This window comes from Capricornis sumatraensis, chromosome 13 (assembly GCF_032405125.1).
Source record: "Capricornis sumatraensis isolate serow.1 chromosome 13, serow.2, whole genome shotgun sequence".
Classification (NCBI taxonomy): domain Eukaryota; kingdom Metazoa; phylum Chordata; class Mammalia; order Artiodactyla; family Bovidae; genus Capricornis; species Capricornis sumatraensis.
The window spans coordinates 21,210,103-21,230,406 of record NC_091081.1 but is presented as its reverse complement, the minus strand read 5'-3'; the positions used below and the strand labels follow the sequence as shown (position 1 = coordinate 21,230,406).

Genomic DNA, 20,304 nt, shown 5'->3' with positions numbered 1-20,304 from the left:
GGAGTCCTTGAGAGGGGCTGACTCCAGACACACATGTGTGAGGTGGGGGTGCCTGCAGAAAAACGGATAGTCAGAGGGAAATCTGACCTTCTTCACAACTATACTCATATTATTTTGTCTTTCTTTACTTAAAGGCTGACCTTACTTAGAAACGTATAAGAATTCTATTGAAACCTAATAGCAGAGCTTCTGAAACATTCCACAAAATTCTAGGGAATCTACAAGATAAACATACAAATGTATATTGTAGGAATTATTTGTTTTTATCCATGTTTTCCAATCCCTGAGTGTTACTGCCTGGATGAAAAGTTTACAGTCAGAAATAGAACTGTCCTTTCATACAGCATCACATTTTACAAATCGGAAACATTTCAGTCAATAGATGAAGGTCCCTCCCTTTCTCCTAATGACACTTCCAGCACAAGAGTGTCCAAATGTGGGGTGAGACCAGTCTGGCTGCCAAGCTTCTGTGTATACCCCAGGCTGGATTTATTTGGAATGCATTTAAATTGAAATATCGGAAAAATTTAAATAATTTCAAGGGATGAAGGGAAGCACCATTGCACCTGTTTATTCCCTGATGGAATTTAATGGATCTACCTATTAACCAGGGCTTCCCCAGTGCTTCAGGGGTAAAGAATCTGCCTGGAATGCAGGAGACACAGGAGACACGGTTTTGATCCCTGGGTCAGAAGATCCCCTGGAGGAGGGCATGGCAACCCACTCCAGTATTTTTGCCTGGAGAATCCCCATGGACAGGGAAGCCTAGCGGGCTAACAGTCCATTGGGTCCCAAAGAGTCAGACATGACTGAGTGACTTAGCACGCATGCACACACCTATTACCAAGTTCCAAATCTGAACTACAAAGCTTATTTTATTATAAAAACATATGAGTCATTGTTCTTGCTCTGTCTTAGTAGGTGTTTATTTCGTTTTTCAGGCCCTCCCTACTGCTGAATAACACAGAGGCCAGGCTGCAGGCTCTTTGGTATCATTCCATGTTCCTCTTCATTATTCCAACATCATTCTAGTATATTTCAAACCATGTGAATAGTCAGTTTTTCTAAAATATCTCCCCCATAAAAATTAGCTTATCAGATGTTGAGTTTGGTTAGTGCCTATGTGCTGAATATCTATGGAAGAATCCAACTGTTATGATCATTGTCACTACGTACTGATAGCCATTGAGAAATACACAAGAATAACTTGTTATGCATGAAAATAGCAATAAAAATATCAAAAAATGATAGGAAGAAATAGGATTAAATTACCCAGTGGCCCATATTATTGAGGAAATTAGGATGATATTCCTGAAGGGCTTAAAGAAATTAGGCTAAAGGAGTTTAAAATTTCAGCAAAAACATATGCTTATAACATAGGTCTAGGTACTCACATTATCAGTCGCTTCACTGCCATACCTTTGGCTCATTAAATAGCATATTGGGAAACATGATTTAATTTTTTTGCCTACATTGGAAAAAAATTATTTTCCATAAGGCAAATAAATTCTATTTTTACAAATTCTGGTGCAATATGTCAAAGAAAAATCATTAGCTCACTATTTCATCGCTTCATAGTACTTAGGACAATATTTAGTAACTTGACCCTGGCAAGCTTTCAGCAATGAGTACATCTTCTTATTGCATAAGGAATTTATGAGAGATGGGGTGGGTTGTTTATTTTGATTTAAAAACTACTGAATAGAAAACTTTCAGGTCCTTAGAGCAAAGATCCTGAGCAAAGATGGCATGCACTTGGCAACCCTTGGTTTAAGAGGGAAATATTAAAATAAAAGCTTCCAAGTAAGACAGGGTATTTACAGACGAGACATATGCCGGCTGACTGGCTATGTTTAGAACAGCAGAGGAGCATTTAGATTTGTTTCCTGTAGAACTCTCTGGGACTGATGAGGTGATGTTTACACAAATGTTTGGATGAAGTCACTGGGATATTTTTACTAGATGCCCAGATATGTTACTAATCTTCTCTCTATCCCCTCTCCACCCCATTAGGTCAGTAGGACCATAGCATAGGAATGGTATTATTGCTCCCTTAATCCTAATGCCCCCTCTCCTTTTTTTTTTTTTTTTCCAAAAAAGTCCTCCCAGTGGCTTTACTTGTCTTCTTATATATCTCTGACAATAACAAAAAAGACTTCTTACTGTTTTGTTAAATACATCCACCAGTCTGCAAAACAGCAAACTATTATTCACCACATTCTTTTACTTAAAAGTTAATTAAGTTTAAGCTTGCCTTAAAGTGACTGTTCTATGATTTCTATCCTTTGCAAATATTCAAACTCTGCTTTTCATTCTATTTCTTCTCGCTTCTCTGTCACTTTTGTTTAGTCACATGCCAATTATCAAAAAACGTTGGTGATCCCCATATATGTGTCCATTCCTTATGGTCACAATTTACATTTGTTGTCGATTTCAGAATGTGAATTTCTCTTGCTACCAAAGTCATATATCTGTCATGGCACAGACTTGTTCCTAAAAAATTATCAGAGTTTGATTATATTCCCTGTTAACCTCTTCCTTATTCTGCCTAGTTATGTCTGCTTCTCTATTTTTAAAAAATATCCTTTAGAATTTTAATTCAGTCTGTCAACAGCTTGGCTCCTCAATAAATTAGATATAACCAGGAAAGATTATTATATCTTTTCTAGCAGGCCAAAAGTAGCAAATTCTTTCACTACCCCTAGCTATGCAGAATGCTAAAGATAACAAAGTTTCCTTGCCTTTGCTACCACTCTGTGAAGGCTGTGAATAAAGGCTCTAGAATGGAATCCTGCTCCAGCCCTATTCAGCAGGATGACCATGGGCAAGTTACTAACCTCAGTCTTTTCATATGCAAAATGGTAATATTATAATGCTTACTTCATAGGGCTATTTTAAGGATTTAATGAGTTAAATAGCACAAGTGGTATATTCAAAAGTGCTGAAATAAAGTTATATAATATTGCAATTAAAAGCCATTCATTAAAAGGGGATTGTCCTTTATAAATACCGTGAGCAGTTTGGTACTTACAGCTTCATAGATGAACTAGGTAATGCTACCTGGTAAAAAGATTTCTGTAAGGGTTCATGGAGACATCTGGTAGACCCTAAGGTAAAGCTAAGCTCTCAGGTCTTCTAACACCCATTATGGCAGCCTTGGCTATTTTTTGTTTTTTACAAATGTCTGTACATATTGGAAGGAAAGGCTTCTGTGAGCAGAGTTGAATTTTGAAATGTAACACAAGTCAGCTATAAATTCCTCATATCCCCACAGAACTCTTTCTCTGCAGCATTTGACCACTCCTGACTCTGTGAGTCTCTTTCGATTTCCATGACAACCTTCCCTTCCCATTCTGACTTCCCCCAGTGCCCACCAAGAACAGTCAGTCAGTCTTCTGTCTTCTACCACTGACACTCAGAATCATCAGCTCAGCCTCATGACGAGATAGCAGGTAGCGCCAATGTGAGATTATTAGCAAGGCTTATTCTGAGGAGGATCAGGATGTATGCTCAAAGCACATCTCTTTCCAAATTTTCGCTTAGCTGTTCATGTTAAAGAAGTGTCATCTGCAGAAGAGTCTTATCTGCATTCATGTCATGGATCAAAATTTACTCAAAATGTGTAGTTAGAAACACTGCAAACAAGACAAGCAGATAATCATCCTGAGCTTCTTATTTTTCCCTGCTATTATTAGTCAAGTGCATCACTCAAGGTGAAAGTCTCACTGTAGAGAGATGCCTCCAGAGCAACAATCAGCCATTGTATAATCAATCAGTGCTGAGCCAAACGGCTTAATTTCTGAGGCATTCTGAGTCATGGTCCATCTTGCCAGGTTTATTTCTCAGCAAGAATGTTTGCATTTGAGAAAAGAAGAAAAAAGTCCTGTGAACTTTTAACTATGGGATGGAGTTTAAGAACAGCTGGAAAGGATCATTTTAAAATTTATTTTTCTGCAGCCAATTAGGCAAATGTATTGTAAATCTGGAAGTGAATTAAGTGATTATTGTGTTTAATACCAAAATACTGAAGTGGAATTACACTATGAGTATGACCTACTACAATAATCCCAGCAAACTAACTAGGCAATTTGAAGTACTAGATTAGATATATACACATGGATGGCTTTTAAAAACACAGTATTAATGCAAAAAGGAAGAAAAGAAGCATTGTATAGCACTGAAGTATCCATGCATACAATACACATTTTGTAGAAAACATACAAATTAACAGAGACACGTTAAATGGCTCCCTGGCAGGTAGAGAGAGAACTAGAACAGAAGAGGGATATGGAAATAAGGGGCTAAACAAACAAATGAAAGAGAAACCCTGCAGAGACCAATCACGATAATGTACCATCAACTGTAATTAACTCAGCTCTGCCATTGAGGTCCAAATGGGCATGAGAAGTGGAGAATGAAGAGAACAGGCCTCATGAAAACACAGTCTAACATGTTAATTCTCTTTCTTACTATCTTAGGTTATAAATCCAGGGGCCATATCATTAGTCTCTCTTTTTTTTTTAATGTAACGAACAAACCAAAATTACTTTCAAAGAGGAGGATAATAAATACTTAATTATGAGGATGGTGCTGGTATATTATTCCTCCTGTGCACTGTAAGATGTCTTCCAGGTACATCCCATTTTGACCTTGTTCAGTTAACACTGGAGAGAAAACCCAGAAATTCTGAAGAAGAATCAAACTTACCTTCAAAGCCTCCATTTATGACCCCACTGGGGTTTGCTTCTCCTCTGCATTGAGAAATACTATTTAAGGAAAAATTTCTGAATAACTGAAGCTGTTCTTGAACTTTGTGGAAGGTGGGTCTTTGGTCAGGTTCTTGAGCCCAGCACTGGGTCATTAAATTCCACCTGGATATATGAGTAAAGACATGAAAGTAAATGGTGACTGGATGTCATTAGGTAGCCATTGCCGATAACCTGGGTAAGGTCATTTCAGACGGAAAAGAATTTGAGTTATTGCCAGTTTTCCACAATTAATATAACTGAGCCGAAACAAAAGCTTTTATTTCTTATTTATTCAATTTGTTGTCGTTGTTTAGTTGCTCAGTTGAGTCTGACTCTTTTGCAGCCCCACAAACTGTGGCCCGCCAGGTGCCTCTGTTCGTAGGATTTCCCAAGCAGGAATACATTTCCTCCTCCAGGGGATCTTCCTGACCCAGGAGTCAAACCCATGTCTCCTATACTGCAGGCGGATTCTTTAACCGCTGAGCCACAGGTCAGGAAGATAACAGTTGCTGACAATATAACCACCTTTATTAGAAAACATCTTCCTTCTGAAAGGCCAACATTTAACAGTTATTAATCAAATAAATAGATAAACAAAGGGTTAGAAAATGTTTACCGAACCAATAAGAAAACCAACAGCTTTACAAATTAGTGAAGAAGCTGAGATTAAATTTTACATTTATACATTGATATCTGAAACAAAATCTAAGATGTACTCCAAGCCACACGGATATTTAGTGGCAGAACCAGAGGCAGAAATCAGATCCAGTTCTTCACTGTCAGGTTAATTAAGATGCTCAGTTCCCCTGGCCATAAATAGCTGGTTGTTTAATATTACCTTTTCCTTAATGATTGTCTAAGACATGTCTGTGCAGACCTCTCAATGAGTGTTCATTCATTCATTCAGCAAAAATCTGCTGGACACATTATATACGAGCAGGATATCAGGAGCAAGAGATGTGGCAGTGTGGTTCCTGTCCTCATGTGATATACGAAGCACATATACGTGAAAGTGAAGTCGCTCAGTCGTGTCCGACTCTTTGCGACCCCATGGACTGCAGCCCACCAGGCTCCTCAGTCCATGGAATTTTCCAGGCAAGAGTACTGGAGTGGGTTGCCATTAGGGTGGCAAAATTTACCCACTACAACTCACAGGAACAGGGGGGAAACGTAGCTCTTTTGAGGGCTTTGTAACTGATTCGTAAAGCCCCACACAGCAGAAGAAAATTAACTTCATTTAGAACAATGCCAGTTATAAACTAGTCTGTTCTGAAAACCACCCTTTTTTGGTAACCCTTGGTCTTTTATGGCTAATAACGCGCTGTCTCTTATCTTCAGGCCATTCCTACTCCCTCTGTCTTCCTCTCCAAGGTGGTGTCAGGATTTGCATGAGCTGTATTGGCCCCGTGAAGGATGCTTTGGGCCCCACTGTGCCCTGCAGGCCTTCTCTAGTCTCGGAGTGGAATGATGAGGAATTCCCTAAGGAGCAACTGGTCTGGTCCCTCCTGCAGACATCGACTGCTATCTGCAATCCATGATCTCTTTACCTGCTCTTTTGGTCCTTCTCAGGGAACTGGGCCTCCCACTTCTCTCTCTAGCTGCAGGCCTCTCTGAGACTGCATCACATCCTACATCTGCTGACAAGGCTCAGGGAACCCTTTCCTGTTTCTCCAGCATGCCTACAGGATGCTCCCTAGCCAAAGTTCTAGCTTTCAACAAAATGTTCACTTTACACAGGGAAACAAAGGAGGCTTGGAAGTACAAGCTACATGTTCTCTGTCTGGACATGCAGTCCCTATTCAGGATGCTGAGTGTCTCTGTCAATGCAGGGGGTCCCATGCTCAGGGATCTCCTTGCCATCCTGCCATACTGGGAGGAGTGGGCAGTTGCTCCCTGTGTTTGGTGACACCTCATCTAACTGAAGCCTACAGAGGTTTCAGGACCTAAATATCCAAAATTTTCACCCTCTTACCTTGTCAAGGTTTTATCTTCCTACCCTTGTCCAGGGCTTAGAAGCAGTGGAGTTTCTCTTCTTCTTGTTTATTAGATTATATAGAATTATAGGTTTAGTAGCTCAAAGTTGCCATTTAGCAAACTAACAAGGAGCTAAAGGGTTCTACATAAGCCTCTCTCTGCTCTAAGCAGAGAGACTGCTCCAAGTCTGCTGACTCACTAAAAAGGTCAAGTACCTGCTCTCCTCTTTCACTCTCTGGAGTCAGAAGGCTGACTGGGGGCAGAGAGAGAAAGACTAATAAAGAAACATAAACTGGGAAGTGTTTAAAAATTTTAGTACCACCATATCAGCAGATAATATATAATTAAAAATTATAAGTTCTAAAAATGGTACTAGAGAGAACAAATGTGAACGCTAATTAGAGATGGAACATTTTTGGTAAGTTGCTTACAGAAGAACTTCTGCAGAGGTGGCATTTAAGCCAATGAACTCTATAGAAAATAAGATGCTAGCCATGGGAACTGGGTGGGGATGAAAGTCAGGGAACACACCTAGAGGCGGCAAAAGCATGTGTAAATTCCTAACTTTGGAAAGAACTTGGCACATTTTAGAATGTGAAGGACGGCCAGTATAGCTGTAGAGCAGTCCCTGAGGGGGAGAGTATAAGAGATGAGGCCAGAGAGGAAGGCGAGATCACAAGTCAAAGGTCAGCCTAGGCACTGGATTTGATGCAACACAATGGAAGCTGTCAAAGATTTTTAAGGGAGCATGGTCTTTACATTTTTAAAGGATGACGCTAGCTGATATACACAGAGAATTGATTGTAGAGGGGCAAGTTGGAAGCAAGGAATTTATTAGAGAAGACTAGGTGGAAAATCCCATGGATGGAGGAGCCTGGTAGGCTGCAGTCCATGCTGCGAAGAGTCGGACATGACCGAGTGACTTCACTTTCACTTTTCACTTTCATGCATTAGAGAAGGAAATGGCAACCCACTCCAGCGTTCTTGCCTGGAGAATCCCAGGGATGGAGGAGCCTGGTGGGCTGCCGTCTATGGGGTCGCACAGAGTCAGACACAACTGAAGCGACTTAGCAGCAGCAGCAGCAGGTGAGAGACGATGGTAGTTTGGACTAAAGCAATGACAATGAAGTGAAAATACATTCAATCTCTAGGTGACAATGACCCAGAAACCATCATAGGTATTGATTGAAGAGTAATATCTGTATGTGGCACAAAATTTTCACTTCCATCTCTTTTATTTCTTGACAAGCACCTCATGTCAGTGTTAATATCAGAGTATTATAGAGAAATCTAATATTGATCTTTTTTGGTATTGATCTGATGACTTTTCATTTATATTACAATTTACATTCTGGATATAGAGTACTGAGCATGCCTGTATTTTTTATAGATTAGAATCATTACTAAGAACCTAATCCTTTACATATTGCTTGATAATCTTTGGCATTTAGCAACAGGAATGAAACAAATAACTCAAAGAAGGACAATTCAACTCTGAAATAATATCATGTAACTGATACCCGATCATGGAATTTAAACCAATTTTAAAACAGAATCTTAATGACGAACCTAAGGGTGGACTTCTAAGGTGGTGCTACCAGTAAAGAATCCAGCTCCCAATGTAGGAGGCGCAAGAGATGCAGGTTCGATTCCTGGGTCGGGAAGGTTCTGTGGAGTAGGAAATGATAACCCCCTCCAGTACTCTTGCCTGGAAAATTCCAAGGACTGGTGGGCTACAGTCTGTGGGGCCAAACAGAGTCGGACACAACTGAATGACCAGCACACAGGTGAAAGGAGAAAGTAAAGCGTAACTTGCCATAGGAAACCTAACCTCTTCTAAAAACAAAGTTGCAATTCTGAGATATTATCAAAGGATACGTTGACTCTCTCAAGACTTGTCATATTTCAATTATGAAGTTTTTATTTATAATCCACTTCATTCTACAAAGTATTCAAGACACTTAATGAAGATGATAGAGTGAGAAGGAAGGAGGGAAAGGAAGGAGCGAGAGAGGAGAGAAAGCACCCAGACAATTGCCCCTTCTCCACTCTGCACCTCATCCACTCCCACTTTCCTGCAAAAGTTTAATTTATGTAAGTTATTTAAGCAGATATTCCTAATTTTTATCTATGGAGGCTTTAATTTACATTCTTCTTAACTCTCTAATGGCAAAAACAAGTGACCTGATAAATATATAAAACCTTTCTCTCCCACTGTCCAGGGTCAAATGAGTACCGGATTGCCCTAGATTAAGAAAAGAGGCACACTCTATAAAGCAATAGTCATTTAAAAGTAAAGAGTAAACTTGTTCAGGCTTCCCAGGTGGTGTAGTGATAAAGAACCTGCCTGCCAATGGAGGAGACACAAGAGACATGGGTTCGATCCCTTGGTCTGGAAGATCCCCTGGAGAAGGAAACAGCAACCCATTCCAGGATTCTTGCCTGGGAAATCCTATAGACCAAGGAGCAGGGCAGGTTACAGTCCATGGGGTTGCAAAGAGTCAATTGAGCACACACACAACTTGTACTCTTAAACAATATTAAAATGGCAATGGAATAAATGATGAGGCTTTTAAATATTATCAAACCCTCCAAAATGCATTTCTTGCATCTTGTAAATTAACAACTATTTCTTTGGTATAGGGGTATTTCCTTACAAAAAGGGGTCTTTCCTTAATTGTCGCAATTCAGTATCATGCATTAAATACTTTTACCAAGTTATAGTTGCAAATATCCAATCATATTAGTCTAAATAAAGTGACAGGTCCTTCAATTTTGTTAAAATTTACCTGGGCTGGTTCTACCTCTAAACAGATACTCCGATACTTGAAATATCTCATTTAGCTAAGTGTTTCAGTTCAAATTCTTCCATTCACCATACCAACCCTCTTACTCCTCTTTGCTTCAATTTCTTCCAAAATAGCACAAAACTCATTAACCATGTTCATTATTAGTTTTTATGAGTAAATTTCTTGGATTCATAAAGCAATTGAAATTTAACAGATGAAAACTCCACGGCATCCTTCAGAATTAAGGGGAGGTTAATTAATAGGCATTTAAGCAAATCACATAAAATTCAGGTTTGAAAAACTCCCTTACTCACTATATGCAGCCCTGGAAAGATGCAATTAACATCCAGATATACATATTCTTGGGCTTCCCTGGTGGTTCAGATGGTAAAGAATCTGCCTGCAATACAAGAGACCCGGATTCGATCCCTGGGTCAGGAAGATCCCCTGGAGAAGGAAAAGGCCACCCAGTCCAGTATTCTTGCCTGGAGAATTCCATGGACAGAGGAGCCTGGCAGGCTACAGTCCCTGGGGTCCCAAAGAATCAGACATGATGGAGCAACTAACACTTATACATATTCTTAAAGGGTAAAAATAAGATGGTGAGGCTCCATGTTCTCTATTGTGACCTCAGGCATTGGAGAGACTCTCCAGTAATTTCAGTTTCCCCTGTGATACCTGTGGCCGAGAACCCCAAAGAGCTCTCACTTGATGTAGATTGCCCTTTGATCCCGTTTATTTCTGAGAGTGTTAAGGTTGTTGTGCAAACTAAAAGCTGAAGAGAACACTGAGGACTGGGCTTTGCACCATACATCCCAGACTATGGAAAGAAGGGTGGGAATGCTCTGAACTTTCACATTCCATTAATAGCTAAGCACAGCATAGCCATCTATGGGCTCACCTGACCCAGAGTGCATCCAGGTGCTGAGTATTTAAGCAGTGAATAGAAGGTGCAGACCGGCTCAGCGCAGACTTTCAACCCTCTAAGCTAGGTCTGTGATCTCAGAGAAAGGCTTCAAATAAAAATCAGTTTCCTCTGTACTCTAAGGAGAGCAGTTAATCTTTATCATGACAACTTAAGGCCATGGCCAGATGAATGGCATCGCTGAGAGCTCCATTTCCTTAGCAGGGCTTGTCTTCCTAGTCGGCCATGGATCATTAACCCTTCCTGGGGCTCTGAAGCAGGCAGCCTTTGGAGGGTGTGGAGCATTGTTTGCTTTTTACTGATGTTCAAATGAACTTCAAAATCAGCAATGGAAATTTTGGCTTCAAGGAAACTATACTTTCATAAAATTAGAGCAATAATATATCCAAATGAATAATTACTCAAGATAAAATCATATAGAACATTATCTTCTTTCACTCATAATCAGGAAAATTTTTCTAGAACTTTTCTAGCACTCCTTCTTCCTCCTCCTTCTAGTTAAATTTCTGGATACCTTTGGAGAGGGCAAAGTTCAACATAACTGCATTTTTCTTTCTTACAATAGGACAATTAATGATCTACCATATTCCTCCCCAAACAGAACAAATGAACACAGTAATCAAAATGTATAATTCAGTAATTCCTAGAGTACCTATCAAAAAAAAGAAATGCATAATTATGATGAGATACATTACCCCCTAGAGGGGAACGTATGCCAAATAGAATTCTAACAGCACAAGGAAAATTTTGTGCAACTGAAATTTGGGGGAAATTTTCTGAGTATTCGGTAGATGTATAAGAGGTGCAAAACAGTGATTAGTTTGCTAACTACTTGATACAAATGTATTTCATACTTAGGAATGCTAGGTTTGTTTTTTTCCCTCAAGCCCTAGACTAACTTTTTAAAAATTTTATATAAATTTCTTACCCCTAACTTACAGAAGTTTTTCCATCTGCCCCAAAAGGATCATGAATCATATTTTTAGGCACTGCCACCAAACTTGTTCAGATATGTGTATAACTGATCCTTCTGTAAATATCCCAGAGGCTATAAAAGCTAAATCAGAAACAGACAGGGATTCCAATCTTCTTTGAGCTGGAAGATTTAAATAATTCAAAAACATTCACCCACAGGACATCCAACCAAGGTGCCCAGTTCTTAATCATCTTTTGGCTCCAGTCTGAATAATCCTCTAAATAACACAGCATAGTCAAGGCAGTACAGCCATGGTGTGTATCCGCATACTGCTAATTCCTCTTGCACTTGTCTGTACCACACAGTTTAGCACTTTATTACATGTTGGCTTGTTATCCAACTGCTCCATGTGTGTGTCTGTTCTTTCAAAATACATTTGGAGATGCTGAAGAGCCGTGGCTCTGGTTTAAACGCCTCTGTATTCCACGGTCTGTAGCATGGTGTACATATAAACAGAGGAGTCTATACTTGTTGAATCTATGTTCTTTCAGAAACATCTTGGGTAAGACATCTTTTAGAAAAAGTGCCAAGACTTCCTATTTCTGCTAAAACATTGTTCACAAGAAGGTAGATTAGTACACAGCAAAATAACCTGGTGTGTTTCCCCTTTATAATTAGATCAAAATCACCAACTGTTCCAAGGATCACAAATCTATTAGAATTCAGTAGTTGCCAGGACCAATTTGATAGAGTCTAATACTTACTCTATGTTAAGTTCATAAATAGGTAACAACCTATATAGATTGTTATATATTTTTAGTAGTAGTATATCCCAATATCAGCTTTATTAACAAAAGCAATTCAGCTTTTAAACAATATATTCCTATTTAAGAGAACCTTTAAATATGCAGGTTAAGATGTTAGTCATATCAGATGTTCCAAAATAAAATGAGTGTGTGTGTGTGTGATACACACACAAACACACAAAGAGCTTTTGTTTACTTATTAGAATTCACTTAACCAAGAGTAAACATATTCTGTTGTTCTAGATTTTGCTTCTGAAGTAAAGTATTATGTGTATATATATATATATATATATATATATATAAATAAAAAGAAATCATCATATATCTAGTGAGTTAAATGTCACAATCAATTTACATTTTAAATAGGATATACAAATATATGAACTCCAGTTTTTATTTAAAAGTACCATACCAATGAAGCATAAGAAGGCATGTACATGTGTTTTTGTTTTTGAGATGCTTATGGGAACATAATTAACTTACAGATCATCAGGACAATTTCTTGGTGGCTCTAGTCTCCCTCCTGTTTGCACATAGTTTAAAACATCAAGGTTGGAATGAGCTGGGTAAGGCTGATGACCAAGAGTTAAAATTTCCCAAATCAGAATTCCAAAAGACCTAAGGATATTAAACAGTTTGCTTTAATTATACTTATTACAAACATCATGTTTACAGTAGTTTTTCCAACATAATTATTCCTGGGGCTATCAAGACTCTACTTTGTGACTGGCATTATTGGCCCCATAAAAGGCAAATGGGAGACTTAAAAGCAAGTCAACCTCAAGAAAAAGTAGAACAAACAACTGCCTACTAGCAACACTTTAAAGGTGATAGGAAGGCTTAGTAGGGGCACACACACACACACACACACACACACACACACACACATACACACTTTGCTCCTCCTTCCCAGTTGAACCTGCACTGCAGACCTGCAATACCTATGGCTTTCATAGCTTCATTATGTAAACACACTAGGGGTGAGCAAGAAAGCTTTTCATCTACTTGAGTTTGAGTGCTAGCAAAAGTGGAGAGGGAAGGCATGCATAAAAACTGGCAAACTGAGGGCCAACTTTATCTTATCCCCGATTTTGCAGAGGTCCAGTCCAGCTTAAAAGTTATTGGAGGGCTTCCCTGGTGAAAAATCTGTCTGCCCATGCAAGTGATTTGCATGGGTTTGATTCCTGGTCTGGAAAGACCCCACATGCCTCTGGGTAACTAAGCCTGTGTGCCACAACTACTGACTCTGTGACACCCTTGAGTCCAGGAGCCACAAGTACTGAGCCCACAAGCCACAACTACGGAAGCCCGAATGCCCTAGAGCCTGTGCTCAGCAACAAGAGAAACCACGCACACCACAATTAGGTAGCAGCCCCGTTCCAGTAGCCCCCACTCACCGCATCTAGAGAAGAGCCCAAGCATTAGCGAAGGCCCAGCATAGCCAAAGAAATAAATAAATAAAATTACTTGTTAAGTTACTGGATACATCTTAACATTTTGAGCAGCTCTAATCAAAAGTTTGGGGTCAACAAGCAAAAATGAGGGGTTCTATTCACATAATAAAGAGCTGTCCAAACCTCCCTCATGTCCTAATCTTTCTGAGATCCAAGATTTAAATTCTGCTTGTAAATTAATGACCAAACATCCCAAAATAGTAGGCATTTGGACACAAACTTGGACATTAATTCATAGGTGCCAATTCCTATCAGTCATAGCCTCTACATTTTTGAAGAGTAATAAGATAGCTGAAGTAAATGGATCTCTTGAACATACACCAGTAAGCTAAAGGATCAGAAAGAATTGGTATAAACTGCTGAGACCCAGGAATAGCCCCTTCTTGCCCTCTAGCTTTCACTTTAGCTTGAGGAAAACCACTCAACCTCTGTGGTCTTGTGTTTTCTCATATACGAAACAAGATGCCCTTTTAAGGTCCCTTCTGGCTCTGATATTTGACGGTGCTGCCCACGTTTCCCTGTGCCTTGTAAGCTCACCATACATCAGACTGAGTAGTGAAGATTCCATCCATCAAACTTTCTGGAGCCATCCACCGAACAGGGAGCAGACCTTCTCCTCTCTTCCTATAGTAATCGTTTTTATAGATGTCCCTCGCGAGTCCAAAGTCCCCAATTTTCACCGTCCGTGATGGACTGGTATAGTCTTTCATGGAGACAAGGCAATTCCGAGCTGCCAGATCCCTACAGCAGAAGCTATATTTAATAATAATAATAACAATGAAGTTCCAGAGATCAGACAAGCAACCCTAGTAGGTCTGGAGAGAAGAGAGATTTTAACAGAAAGTATTGCCATCTTGAAGGAATGAAAATCTTAATTATCTTGTAAGTTTCACCCAAACTAAGGTGATTATTGTATCAATATTCATAAGAACCCAGTATCCAGAAAGTCACTATACCTGTGAATGAAGTGCATCTGCTCTAAGTAGACGCAGCCTTTTGAAATTTCTACACATAGGTCTACGAGGTCAACCAAGGTGAGTAAAGGACCATGAAACTGTAGGAAACAAAAGAAAAATTACAGGCACTTTTCCAGTTTGCACTATATATAAATATGGCTGGGCTTCCCAGGTGGCATTAGTGGTAAAGAACCCTCCTGGCAATGCAGGAGACAGGTTTCAGAGACACAGGTTGATTCCTGGGACAGGAAGATCCCCTGGAAGAGGGCACGGCAACCCACTCCAGTATTCTTGCCTGGAGAATCCCATGAACAGAGGAGCCTGGGGTTTCCATAGGATCGCAAAAAGTCGGACACTACTGAAGCAACTTAGCATTCACGCATACATATGACTGCATGTATATGATGTTTTAAAGGAATTTTTAGTTACGGTTAAGGAATTCAAACAGAGGAAAAGAGCTATATTCATAGGCTTTCCACCAAAATATACATAAATAAGACTATGTTTAATAAGCCGAGGCAATGTAGACTCTTCATTGGAAAGCTCTCAGGGTGTTAGTCAAATGGACCATGTTAGTAAAACCTATTTCTGCTACTTACAAGTTGTGTGAGCTTGCCTACAGGGCTTAATGCACTAAACAACTTTCTCAGGTATAAAATGGGAACAGTAAGACTGATTCTGTTGGGTTTAAGATGAGATATGTAATCTGGTGGGATATACCAGGAACTTAATAAACAGTAGCTGCTCTCATAAGTAGTAATTATGATAGTATATTCAAAAGCAGAGACATTACTTTGCCGACTAAGGTCCGTCTAGTCAAGGCTATGATTTTTCCTGTGGTCATGTATGGATGTGAGAAGTGGACTGCAAAGAAGGCTGAGCGCCGAAGAATTGATGCTTTTGAGCTGTGGTGTTGGAGAAGACTCTTGAGCGTCCCTTGGACTGCAAGGAGATCCAACCAGTCCATTCTGAAAGAGATCAACCCTGGGATTTCTTTGGAAGGAATGATGCTGAAGCTGAAACTCCAGTACTTTGGCCACCTGATGGGAAGAGTTGACTCATTGGAAAAGACTCTGATGCTGGGAGGGATTGGGGGCAGGAGGAGAAGGGGACGACAGAGGATGAAATGGCTGGATGGCATCACTGACTCGATGGACGTGAATCTGAGTGAACTCCGGGAGTTGGTGATAGACAGGGAGGCCTGGTGTGCTGCGATTCATGGGGTCGAAAAGAGTTGGACACGACTGAGCGACTGAACTGAACTGAACTATTGGCCCAATGTCATGCAATAATGTCCATCATGAGAATGGGCTTGTTCTCCATATGAGCCCCATAGAAATTGCTAGCGATCCTCTATTTCAAGGTCACAGATTACCCCTCTCATCTAGGAGAACCAGCACAAACACATAGTTGAGCCTATACTAGCTGCAATGATTTCTACATGAAAAAAGCCAGTTGGAGTTTTTATTAGAACCATATGGAAAAAATTCAAAGTTCCTTCCTGGAGGCTATATTCATATGTCTGTTCCTTACTTTTTCCCTGAAATTACCCTATTTCAAGCCTTTATCATCCCTATCTGACGCGTCCCAAACTTCCCATGTCTCCAGCCCCCTGTGCTTTAATTAGCTCACTTTGTTGTGACCCACTGCCTGCAGAGTCTATTAGAGATCCTTGAGTAAGCCTCCATGGAAGCCCCAGGCTGCACCAGCCTCTCCTCACATCTATTTATTTTCCATAGATTCTCATCCCACAGTCTGTGCTTCGGTCCCACTGGGCCATTTGCAGCTCCTTACACCTGCTCTGCATTTCTCAACCTCTGTACATTATCCCTGCTCTCATTCCTGGAAGGCCTTCCCTATGCTTCATTTCCATCAACATCCTTCACTGAGCATCTCAAAGGATTCACAACCTTGAAACCCCTTGATTCCTCATAGACGGGTGCTCTTAAATATTGTTCCCTCTGCCTGCTCTGACAAGCTCATGTCTTGTCCTCAGAGTAGGAAGAATCCTGATGATCTGGGACTCAGTATTGCCGTGATCCCACTCAACCACACCTACATGTTATAACTCAACCCAATTTTACTCCCAAGAATCTGTCCCCTGCAGCCCCTCGTGGTTGACCAGATGCCTGTCTCACAGCCTTGTGTCTGAGTCCCTGCTGGGTCTCCTCTCAGGTTCACTGGTCCCTCGACGAACAGAACCCTGCTTTACTCCTGGCAAAAGCTACTCTATTCTTGAAGACATTCTTCCCAGAGAATCCTCCTCCTGAATGACAGTCTGATGGCTGGTACCTTGTTCTCTGCTGACAGATTTTCAGATGCTCCTTGCCTGCCTGGATCTCTAACTATAACTTACACCTATCAGTCCCTGTGACAACCTATTGGGACACCTCATCACCCCATGTCAGGCCTCTTTAACTCCAGATGCTACCCTGGGCATCTGTCTTCTCTTGCCGACTCTCCAGATGTATCGAATCTCTCTCTCAGTCTATCCCTAGTCAAAGCCTTTTATAACTCATGTGGGTGTAGTTTCAGAAACTGTTCTATCTCGCACCTTGGTTGTGTCCCAAACAGAAGACCTCCATCATGCAACCTTTCTGCATCTTCCCAGTAGGTAACATCTCTCTCTCTTAGCTGAGCTTCAGCAGTATATTCTCTACTCCATTCTAATGAACCTTCCCTCTTTCTGCCTTACATTCTACCTTAAATGAGTTACTCCCATGTGACTTACCCACCCTACCACACTGGCGAGGTCTTTGAAAGCAACGGCCACATCCCCCACTGCTGCATTAAATGAAATAAATAGGCAGCAGAAATTTCATGAATTGAATTGTATCTGGCTATGGATGTGTATTCTGTAGAGCTTTTTTTGATAGAGCTTTTTTGGTTTTTATTTTCTTTTTTCACTCTTTTTGTTTTTTCACTTTTTCTATCTTAGTACATTTCAGAATGTTAGTTCTATCTTACAATGCCAAACTTGAAAGGAGCTGAGAAAGTTTTGGATTCAATATTCCATGTTACAGATGCAGAAACTGAGTATCCTGAAAATGAAGGACTAGCCGAAGGTTTATAAACCCAGTTGCAGTCAATCCCTAGGCATTCAACTCAACAAAACAGTCTCAGAGCAGGGATGGGGAGAAGGATGCTTATAGAAAATCTAGAAAGGTGCCTCTGAGTACCCTCTGTGGAGAGACGGCTGGCCCCACATGAACTTAGCCTGATGAGAGCTTAGAGCCTGTAGTGCTCTGCTGCGGACCCCAGACCTTAATTCTAGCACTGAGCACCTAAGGGCACCCTGTCCTATAGGGTCCTGGCAAGGGAGACAAGCATGGAAGCTGCCTGGGTAGCCAGCAGGAAAGACAACAGAAGGACTGACGTGCACTTGAAAACCGATCATCAGAGCCACTCGGACGCTAGCTGAATGGGATTCATTAGAGAAAAGCAGTGCTGTGAGTTCTTTCAGCCCACCTTCATTGTCTCTTCTCTCCCCAACAAAAAACTAAAAGAAGAAAGCTACCGAGAAACTTTCTTATTGAAGTCTCTTCCCAAACCTTACTGAAGTGACCTTATAGAGGGAATGTTACAATCTCATGAGGATGAACAAATGAGAAGAGATAGAGCACGGGCCAACGTTTTAGAGGAAGGAAAGCAGATGGAGGCATGGTCATTTAGCAGAGCCCATAGAAATGAAAGCTACCTGCCTACAGAGAAGACAGCAAGAATTAAGAGATTTTTTTTTTTCACTATAGAACCCTATAAGTACTCTAGAATTGAAGGCAGCAACTATCTCTGAATGCAGGGGTGAGCAGTATGGTGAAGAGCAAGGTGAATACTTAAAAGCTTGTTTATGGGCTAACTAGAGCCCCTCACTGCATCAGGAGGCTTTTCTCTGCAAACCGCACCCCCACCACCACCTGCTACACACACACACACAGAACCAAAACAACTCCAGGTTCAAAGATACCAGTCATGCTGAGTCTCTGTCCTGAAAATGGAGAAGGGAATTAAACAAGCATCTTCATTCCGAGCCTTGAGACCCCCCAGCTCTCTTCCCTGCTTGACCCCCTGAACTGAGGCTCATGTATTTATTGCCCAAGCAGGAGACCAGCAGACTCCTCTCTGGGGGAAACTGGCATATGCCAGGGAAGACATCCAGATGCTGTCGTTAGGGGACCCCAACGGAACAGCACAGTCCCACCTGACAACAAAACGAAGCTGCTCGGACACATAGGCTCCAATCAGCTTCTTAGGGCTCACTATTAAATATGCAGACTGGCCACAAATTACCACACATTTGAGAAAAGCTTCTCACATTACAAACAGATCCCAGGACAAAGAGGCAAAAAGGAAGTCAAGACAATGTAGGAAGCAAATTAACACTTAAAAAGAAAAACTATAATTAGTATCCTAGGAAAGATAAAAGAAGATTTTGCATGTATGGAAAAATCAGAATACTATTTTAAGAGGCAGTCAAAATATAAGAATGAGTCTGTGGAATTCTATTTCAAAGTTATGGAAATATACCAAAATTGAGAGCAAAAATGCAGAGTAGAAAATAGGAGAAAATAGTTAATAAAAGGATAAAACAAAGATGACTATTATCCAAATAATAGGATTTTTAGAACAAAGAAATGAAGAAAACAAAGAGTTAGTTGCCAAAGAAATGATATGAAAAAAATCCCAGAACCGAAAGGCATGATTTTCCAGGCTGAGCATCCAGATGAGTAAAAAGTACCACAGATAAGGAGAAGTTCCTAAAATTTTCCAAAGAGAAGGGCAAAAAAGCAGGTCACTGATCATTGTCCAGGAATCAGAATGGCATAAAAGGTTTTAAAGACAATTGTAGAAGCTAGAAAACAAAGACAAAGAGGATTTAGTTTTGAGGAAAAGGGATTCTCAACCTAGAACACAGCAAATCATTAATCCAGTGTGAGGGAATGAAAAAGAACATTTCCTCAAAGTGGGGGGGGGGGGGGAGGAGATTTTTGCCTCTTGTACTTTCTCTTTTCTAAAACAGAATAAAGTCATGGAATTGAGGAAATAAGGGCCCAACATGGAAATTACCAGGGTAAACGTGAAGGAAACCCCTAGATAATAGCACTGTAGAGACCAGAAGACAAAGTGCCCATATCAACTCCATGAGGGAAGTGTCTAGGGTAAAAACTGTGAGAAGCTGGATTATCTGATACATTTAACCATGTTGAGAAAGGATTATAATTCTGCCATAAAGTTTAGGTATATAGAAAGCTAAACAAATGGGGGGAAAGAGGCATTTATTAAACTACTCAAGAGAAAAATCACAGCCATAGTATTTGAGTATCTAGCAAATGATAATTAAATAGGCATAGCAATGTAGACCTGCAAAGGTGATTTATCTGCAAATTGGTGTGACTGTCAAAGAATGGGGAAAACGAAGTTTTTCTGTGTGTAGAGCTGATGGGGCTGGGCTGGTACATGACTAAGAGGTTAAATCTTTGCCTCTCATGGTAGACAGTCAATAGATTTCCCCCAAGGCTGAAAACTCACTGTGTACCATATACACAGAGCACCTAGGTACACAGAGGTAAACACCAGAAGGAATGAGCAGACACCTATTTTTCATCATAAACCTTGTCATATAGTTTAGTTTTTAAGGCATAAAATGTGTACTTTGATGGGTTTCCCTAGTGGCTCAGACGGTAAAGAATCTGCCTGCAATGCAGGAGATCTGGGTTCGATCCCTGGGTTGGAAAGATC

General features: G+C 40.5%; 1 protein-coding gene across 2 annotated transcripts in view; it reads right to left on the bottom strand.

Moving 5' to 3' along the window:
• The window catches only part of ROS1 (ROS proto-oncogene 1, receptor tyrosine kinase), a 131,144-nt gene that overhangs the window by 1,225 nt on the left and 109,615 nt on the right, over window positions 1–20,304 (bottom strand). For both annotated transcript variants that reach the window (XM_068985230.1, XM_068985232.1), the window contains exons 40-43: window positions 14,569–14,666; window positions 14,150–14,353; window positions 12,642–12,776; window positions 4,708–4,871 (exon numbers count right to left, since the gene is read on the bottom strand). In XM_068985230.1, the coding sequence (XP_068841331.1) occupies window positions 4,708–4,871; window positions 12,642–12,776; window positions 14,150–14,353; window positions 14,569–14,666 (601 nt within the window). The remainder of the gene's footprint in view (window positions 1–4,707; window positions 4,872–12,641; window positions 12,777–14,149; window positions 14,354–14,568; window positions 14,667–20,304) is intronic.